This window comes from Nestor notabilis, unplaced genomic scaffold, assembly GCF_000696875.1.
Source record: "Nestor notabilis isolate BGI_N333 unplaced genomic scaffold, ASM69687v1 scaffold15785, whole genome shotgun sequence".
Taxonomy (NCBI): Eukaryota; Metazoa; Chordata; class Aves; order Psittaciformes; family Psittacidae; genus Nestor; species Nestor notabilis.
In genome coordinates, this window is record NW_009929010.1 from 15,432 (window position 1) to 24,318 (window position 8,887).

Sequence of the window (8,887 nt, forward strand, 5' to 3'; positions counted from 1 at the left end):
TTTGCCTTATCCCCGTCCCGATGTTCATCCCACAGCTCAGGCACATCCTGCCTTTCTGAGGGCGTGTGATGCCCCTTTGCAGCCGTGGAGCAGGAGTGGGTTGGTACCATGGTCCCCATCGCCACAGGGGCCACTGGCTCTGGGCAAGAGCATCGTTACTGGGAACAGCCCTGGTCCTGTGCTTTCCATGTGCTTTCCACAGCAGATTTCCCAGTTTCACAGGCAGGACAGTGTATTTCTCCCAAATGGGGTATTTCTGCCCTGATGTGGTATTTATGTGTGAGCCTCTCTGCAAGCCCCCATGGGGAGAAACAACCCTCTTCCGTCAGGGGCAGCAACATGAGGTTCACGCTGGCGGCTGTAGCTGTAAATTGAGTTACTGACTTGGGAATCCAAACATGTAGGAGGCTGCTGCCACCCGGCTGGTGGGAATGCAGGGCAGGGAGGAAGAAAGGAGCCAGACAAAGTGGAAAAGTGGCTTAATTTCCCATGGTGTGAGGGGGAACTGGAGAACTGATGAAGAGCAGGCGTATTCCCACAGAGAGCCCGGTGCTGAGCCGCCTGTTTGGTGCTGCTCTGCAGTGTGGAGCCGTGCAGGGTGCAGGCTGGTTTGTACCAAAAAACATCAGTGAGTGTTTAGGATGGATGAAATGTTGTGGTAAAGCTTGTGAGCAGCACTGATACCGGTTTTATTTCTGGAGGGATTGGTGTTATGCCACCAGTCTGCAGTGAGGAATACATTGAGGCAGGGGGAGACGCAGGCTGAAAACCAAATTCCTGATTCCCAGCCTGCTTCTTCCCCTCCTGATCACAGCCCAAGGCACCAGGCATGATGCCGGAGCCATTCCCCCTCCCTGTACTGCTTTTCTCTGGGACACTGGGAAAAGCACAGACTCCAGGTTTGAGGTCCTGAGGATTGGAGCTGGGAGCTGGAGAATCACCTTGTTTTGACACATCCCGACTCAAACCATCACATAGGTGCCCAGACCAGCAGTCTATGGGAAAGTGCTTGTGTCCAAGTCATGGTCCTCGGAGCATCCCAAGGCAGAGGAGACAACACTGAGTGTGCAAAACCCCCTTGATTTTGTTGTCTTGCTTTCATTCTTGGAGTCAGGTTTGCAGATGGTGTGGTCACATCCTCCATGGCAAGAGATGGGGTACTTTTGCAAGTGGTAGCTCTTTCTCAACCTCTCTTCTTTCCTTCCAGGATCATACCCCAGCTGGAGAACTCACCTTCACAGGTCTCACCAAGCAGCCTGCCTGGCTCCGAGATTTCGGAAGCTACGAGGACTTATTTGCAAGGAATGAGCCGCTATGACCTGGATGAGCTCGATGCTTGCTGGTTGGAACTTGTTAATATGGAGCTCAAGGAGATGGGTGAGTGTTGCTGTTGTTTATCTCCTTGCCTGGGCATCCCAAAGTGGGCATTCAGGCTTTTTAAGCAATCACGTGGAAGAAAAGGCCTTGGAGAAGAGATCTTGGTAAAAGCTCTCCAAAAGAGGTCATGTGGATTGCTTCAGCACTGGATTTTGAGTGTATCTCAATGCTTCTCTTTCACACAGGGGTTTTGGGATGTAGTGCAACAAGAACAACAGGGCAAAGCAGATGAAGGTAGGAAGAGTGCAGTGTGGGCTGGGGAACAGGGGTCTGATTTGTAGAAGAATGGATGGATCCAGATCACTCATGACCATCATCACCTCCCATACTGATCCCTGAGCATCTGTACTGCAAGGAGGTGTTGGTCAGGATGGCTGTGTTGAGCCTGACTCCTCTTCCTTTGGCCAGACCTGAAAGCATTGTTCCAACATTTCTCCAACTGTAGCCAGCTGGGCAGACAGAGCGGAGGAAAGAGGATTTCCTACTTAAAATGTCACTCCTTTCCCAGATGTCTTGAAACATCACAGCATGAAGTTGCCTGCACACTGCTGTTATATCACTGCACACTCTTAAAATCCATTAGTGCCTTTCGGTTGAGTGCAAGTACCTGGACTTGGAATTTGACCATTGGCACTAGTGCTCAGCATGGTCTGCTGGGCGTATCTGTTGGCACAGACACATGGGTGTGTAGTCCTGCCAGGCCCTGGAGGGATTTTCCAGTCCTTGTTAGGTAAGGCTTGCTGTGGCGTGGCTCCTGCCACGCAGGTAAGAATAACAGCACAATAAACCATTCACCTTGTGAGGTCAGTGAAGGCTGAAGCGTGCTTACATGAAGCATTACTCCCCATTGCAAAGGTCTTTCAAGGGTGGGACAAAGTATGTTATCAGTGCTTGAGCAGACAGGAGGGTTGTGCTGAGCCTCACAGCCTGCTGCCTGAGAGCTGCAGCAGATGCAGTGAGATAGCAGTACGATTCAGTTCAGTGAGCTTGCATGGAGCATAAAGGAGCTCAGAAGTTGGCCACTGCATCGGCTGATCTGGGTTGCAGAAGATCTCTGTTCTTCTGAGGTTCTCATGATTTACAGCCAAGTTTGTTGCCATGATCTCCAGGACCTTAAGAAAGTTGCCGAGGCTGCTCTTAGAGTTTGGCTTATTATCTATTATATATACTCTGTATATTGGACTTCTCATAAGCTTGGTGTTATAGAGCCCATAGTATCACTAGCAAATCACAGTCATTGTTGCCTTCATTAACTGGCTCTGTATTAGCAGCCTCAGCTGTCATTAGCACAGCCAGCTTTTGAGATACTGGCAGCTACAGTGATATCCTTGGGCAGAGCAGAGGGTGCTCCTGGGCAAAGCCAAGTGGTTTGGTCCTGCTGAGGTACCTTGCAGAAGATCCACCCTTCCTAACACTGCACAGCCTCTATTTCTGCATCAGAAAACCAGCTTGTACCACACTGGACATCCTCTGACTCCACTGTGTTTTCACTGTGTCTCCTACTTTGTTTTCCTCGCCATCTCCACAGCTGGGTGACCATCAGAGGTGTCTCTGGGCTTCAGAGAAGGGTTGTCTCTATTTCCACCTCCCCCTTGTATGTATTTCATAAGTCTCTAGAAAGGCAGTGGGCAGAGGTTTGGCCTCTCCAGCTCAGTTGGGTTAAATCTGGCTCACTTTATTATTTCTTCAAAGTATTATGTTACCAGTGCAATGTCCTAAATGGCTTTCAGCTGTGGAGCTCCCATGCTGATGGATAACGGGAAGGTTGAGATGAGAGGGGTGCCGTCGGGGCAGGCATGGCCGACGGGAGCTGGCTATCACAAATGGCACTTCACCATCAGGCTGGCAGTGCCAAACCTGAGTGTGCTGGGGGAGAGGTGGTTTCACCAGCAGCACTGCCTTGGGAGCATCTTGGATTTAGGAAGGGAGCTTGAGCATCACCGCAGCCATATAACCCTGGTATCCCTGCTCCCTGAGGGCATGCTGGGTGGGCTGGCATCACAGCATCCCAATGAGTACACCCTGAGCCCTGTGTTGGGATACAGGCGATGCTTTTTGGCACTAACCCTCTGCACAATTTTGAGCAAGCTGCATTTTGATTCCTCAGGCTCCTTGTTGTTTATCAGCCGGTCAGTTTTTTCAAGGGTGGTCCTTAAGTGCTCGTACAGCACCGGGCTGGATGGGACCACAGTCCCTGATGAAGCCACTGAGCTCTCCTGCTGTAACCAACTACAACGAACCCAGGGGATTTCAGCAGTGGTAGTGCAGAGAGCCTCACTGCCCGTCAGCTGGTTCTCCAGCCTGTCTCTGTTGCTGAAAAAGCTCTGTAATTACTGACTGAGCCTTAAATATGCTGGGGAGAGAGGAGCTTTGAAAACCAGCGTTTGGCGTGTGAAATCCACTGTGGGTATGGCTTCAGCCTGAAGGATTCTGGTATCTGCTCCATCCCCCAGCCCTCCCGACTTCCCAGGCAGAATGAGGGCTAGTGCATTTTTTCCAGTGACTTGAAAGGGAAAACATGTGGCATTGATTAATATCCCATTCCTGGCACTGCAGGGAGCTGGGTCTGGCAGGTAGGGAGCGGGATGGGTGCTGGTGCTCCTGGCTGTGGGACCATGCACGCATCGCCCCTACTGGCCTGGCTTCTCTGGGGAATGCATTTTCCTGCCTGTGGAAGTGCTGGGGTTTGGGTGCTCACAGAGGGAAGCTGCTGCAGCAGATCTATCACTGCTCACCTCCTGGGCTGTGCTGCAGCAGGGGCTCTGCTCCCTCTGCTTCCCATATGGGAGAATCCATGCAGCCAGGCACAGCAGGGCTGGGATTCGGGTGCCCTTCAGCACCGAAGGCAGAAGACTGCTGCCTGCCTAGGTTGGTCTGAAGGCAGTCCATAAATAGTGCTTTCTCCCGGAAGCCCTTGACATTAATGACATACTGAGATTTCCAAACCAGCTTTGCTAATCTCTGAGATCATTAACGTGACTTAACTGGAGAACTGCAGCCTCTCCTGTTCAGAGAGGTCCAGAGTTATCTCCCAGCGTCAAGAGATATGCCGAAGTCTAAATTCCTCCTGGTGTTCAGCTGAGCTGTTGTCACTGGGCAGGCCAGGGGCACAATGTGTCATCCCCAAAATATTTAATGACAAAGAAGGAGCCTGATCTCTGACTGGCTCTTGAGGAGCGGCAGGGAGGAGAGCTGGAAAACACCTATGAGATCATCCATCTCGCTTTGCCGTTAGCGCCGCGTTGATCCACGTAGCACATAGCACATGCCTTTTCCAGTCCTTTTTAGGTCACCCCAGGGATGGAATTTTATCACCAAGATCAGATAAACCTCCAGATAGCTCCAGCTCTCTGCTCTCTGCCGGCTCCTCTTCCAGTTAGGTGGAATTGCTCCGAAAAGCAGAAGTTTTACATGTAAACCAGCTTTAAATAGTTTTAAACCCCCCAGTAAGATGCCTCAGTAGCTGTTAGTACTGGGTACAAACGTACTGGTTAGAAGAACTTGTGTGTGCTAGAGATGAAATCAATATTTAAGCACGCCTAAATGTTTTATTTGTTGCTGCTGCAATATGAGATAGTAAAAAAAAGTGGGTCTGAAGGAGTCTGAATGAAACCCTGAACCAGATTTATGTACATGCCACAGGCCTTTCCTTTTAGAGAGGAGCCGTGCTGTAAGTCTCCATTTTTATATTAACATTTTATGCTGTATTTTGTGATCTCCACTAAATCCAAAGCTATTGTAGGAGCAGGGCTAGAGACACTTCAAAGGCCAAGGCTGAAAGATCCTTTTGCAGTGATCATAAACACACAGAAAATCCTCAAGAAATTGCTAAAACTGTTGCTGGAATCAATTTTGCTGAAGGCAGAGTCGAAGTTTCCAAGTATTCCCTTTGACTTAATCCATATGGTGTATGCTGCTCACATATGCCCACCACAGCTTCTATCTTGGGAGCTGGAGGTGTTCCTGGTATTTTATGGCAGGAACATGCAAAGGTCACATGTATTGCTTTTGAAGCTCCGGGGGGAATTCATCACTGCATACTTGAGATATGTCTGTGTACTAATGAGATGATACCTCCCTCGGCGGAGGTGAGATTGGTCAAGTAGATGTAGAATAAACCAAAGTCAGTGGAGTAACGCTGGGAAAGATGTGCTCAATGGAGCAGAAGCTGCTGTTAAATATACTCCTAGGAGAGCGGCTGCTTCCCTCCCTGCCAGGGCTGGGAGTCCCTTTCCAAGGCTGCCCCATCCCACTGCATCCTTTCAGGATTCGGGAAGCCCCGAGGCAGCATATTGGCACTCCCCAGGCAGAGCCTGTCCCCACGCAGCCACAACCCACCCGCGGGTGCCCATCACCATGTCTGCTGTGTGGGGCCACCCCAGCCCCTGTCACTTGAAGCTCTTCTGTTATTCTAAGGATTTGAGGTGCAGTTCCCCACCGTGCTGTGCAGCCCCATTCCCTGGACAAAGGGACCCAGGGGACCCAGGGACTCCTGTCCTTCCTGTGGGGATGCTCCCCAGCCCTGGCTGGTGGGAGGATGTGTGGAGGTCTGTCCTTTTTGTAGTGGGATCCGTTTCCTTTAACCACCACCCCGCCTTCCCCCTTTCAAGTGTCTTCCCGCACCCAGATCACAGCCATAAGGGACCGCTCGCAGCGATGGCTGTTCCACCACCTTCCCCACTGTGTCCCGCGCCCAGGCTCGCCCTGCTCGCTGCTCATCACTTGAGCAAGCTTAGCCCATTAATAGTTCAGGGTTTGTTTGTTTGGGATTCTTCTTGTTGTTGTTTTGAAGAAATCCTGCCAGTTTGGAGCTGTTTGATAACATGTCTGTGCTGCAGCCCACAACAAACATCCGCGCGTAGCCTGAAATCTTTATTCTTCACTGAGATCATAAGCTCATTGCACAAGGAATCATTTCAGCAGCAGACTGGTTTGGTGCGTGGATAGACGAAGCAGCAAATCCCCCACTACTTGGTGGTATATTACAAGCAAGAGATGTATTTAATAGAGGTACCGATGTAGAGCATAGAAGTATCTTGGGAACAGATTTAGGGCTGGAAGCTGTTCTCAATTACATTGCTGCTGATCTGGATTAGTGCCGTGGGCATCAATGGGAGGAGGACTCGCCTGAGCTGCCTGTAGGCAGGTGCCACGCTGGTGCTTGCTGGTGGGTTGTTGCTCTTAATACAGGGCTATGTACCCCAATTTAATGGAGGGAGAAGAAGAACCCGGGCACAAATAATCCAGGCTAATTTTGTGTAATGTTTGCTTTTAAGCTTATCTTTAAGGAAATCCATAAATATTTTCAGGTGGCAGTTCCTTAACGTTGTTGGCAGAGATGAAAACACCACAAGCCTCTGGAAAGGGAAGCTGAGCTTATTTAACTGCCAATAGCAGGAGGGTTGGAACCAGATGATCTTCAAGGTCCCTTCCATCCCAAACCATTCTATAATGAGCTCCTTATAGAAGCAGGTACTGCAGGAAAGCCGTGTATAGATTAATTACAGAATCATAGAGTGGTTGGGTTGGAAGGGACCTTAAAGCTCATCTGGTTCCAATAAATGTATAGATTAACATATTAATTGCATGGAGACTGTGTATTAACATACAGATCAGAAGGGTTGGAGATGAGTGGGAGACGCTTTAGACGTTTTGCCTCCACGTTCTGCAGCACAATCAGTCTTTATGTCAAGTCATTGTTTTTGCTATTTCCATAATTCCTCGCAGTAATTGCAGTCATTCCCAGTGATACTCAGAGTTCTGCTGCTGGATGGAGCGAGGAGGCTTTCATCAGGAGTGCTCCAGGACAGCTCTGTCAGTGCCGAGCATCACTGGAGAGAGACAGCAGCTTAGAAAGCGGCTTCTAAAATATTCTGTCATCATCATCTTAAATTTGAGCAATAATTGGTGTCGGTGGGTGGCAGAAAGGGTGATAATTGGTTTCTGTAAATCTTTTAAGTGCATTAGCAGGCTGTTTGTAACAAAATATCTGGAAGTTTCACTGCGGATGCTCCTCTTCGCGCTGGTTGCGTGTCACTGTTTGCTTTGTCGGTCACGCTCTACATCAAGAGTCTGTTATAAATAACATGGATAAAAGATTAATGTAGATTCATCTCCCAAGCATTGCGTGCCTGCAGGTGATGGGTTAGAGGTGGCTGAGTCCCAGATGGCCTCGTGTGGTGCTGGGGTATTTGGCTGTCGTCCTCTGACCTACTGGGACAGGACTGGGGATGCCTCAGGGAGCACCCAGCCTAGGGCAGGGGTGGCTGGTGTCCCTGTGGTGCCTTGACTGCTTGGGTGCTCAGCTCCCGGCTTTACTCAGAGGCAAATCGTGCTTCTCCCAAAGCATCCTTCTGCACAGCAGTGGCTACACTCAGTTAGCATCTAACTAGTGATCTTTATCTTTGGGTTGCTTTCATTCTCCCCATCTCCCTGATCCACAGGGGGAGGATCCTCTTTGCAGGGGCAGAAGCTACAGCAGGCAGGTTTGAAGTGACCCTGAGCAAGCCAGAGGGAGATCTTAGGAGCCCGTGGTCCCTGTGCTGTGTCTGAACAGCCCATCGGGGAGCTGGCATCCTCTCACTCTCAGTTTTTCAAAGACGAAGAGACAAGCCTGCCTCATCTCACAGGTGCTTTTCTTTATTTAAAACCCCCAGTAATTTTGCTTGTTTCTATACACTGAAAAGTGGACTCCAGGGCTTATAGCTTGTGAACCAGCCTGCAGTCCTGATGACTGTTTGTTCATGAGCTGTTTTATCTCCAGGTATCCTCCACAGGATAAAAGGATTTATTGTTTCAGTAAATTGATTTCAGTGGCACACACTTTAGTCAGGAATAGGTTCTCCCTTTTGTGGAAGCTGCCTCTCCAGCTATTTTTTTTCTCGCTGTGCAGTGAATCGGCTCACTCTACGACAAGGAGTAGCCGAGAATTCATTTAGCAGAAGGATATTGCTCCTTCATGCCACATAAATTACAATATTACAGAAATAATTATAACGGAGAGTGGCGTTGTGTAAAGGAATGAGCCTGGTGGTTCTCCCAGACCTGGCGCTGTGGCTGCGGTGCCAGCCCAACAGCTCAGCTCCTTTGGGATAAAGGAGATCATCATTAACATACTCAGTGTTAATGGGGAGAGGTACAGTTGGCCTCCTGGAAGGGGTGATAGGACATGGAGCCTTTTACTCCCGTGTCAGTGTTTTGAACACGGCTCCACATCGATGGTGGTTTTCATACAAGACCTTGGTGTTCCTTAACCAGGTAAAAATACCTTTCTCTTGGTCAGCAGGTAGCATCCACAGTCCTGATAATGGTCCCAGTGTGCCTTACCCCATTGACATCGCTGGATTTATTCGTTGTAGCCAAGATCATTATCTGGGTCTTGGCTTTTCGTTCCCTGGGGACAACAATGGTGTCACTTGTACATGTACACAGGGAGTGTTGTGGTGGAGTATTTCTTGGGGTTTCCTATTTGGTCGTCCACAATCAATGCAGAGAGCGTCGTCACAGCCAA

The 8,887-nt window shown here is 49.6% G+C and overlaps 1 protein-coding gene across 1 annotated transcript in view; it reads left to right on the forward strand.

Moving 5' to 3' along the window:
* Positions 1-1,207: 1,207 nt before the first annotated feature.
* Positions 1,208-8,887, forward strand: part of JADE2 (jade family PHD finger 2) — a gene marked incomplete at both ends in the record, with an annotated part of 33,373 nt that continues 25,693 nt past the window's right edge. The window contains 1 exon segment of the mRNA XM_010014797.1: positions 1,208-1,377. Within this exon segment, the coding sequence (XP_010013099.1) occupies positions 1,208-1,377 (170 nt within the window).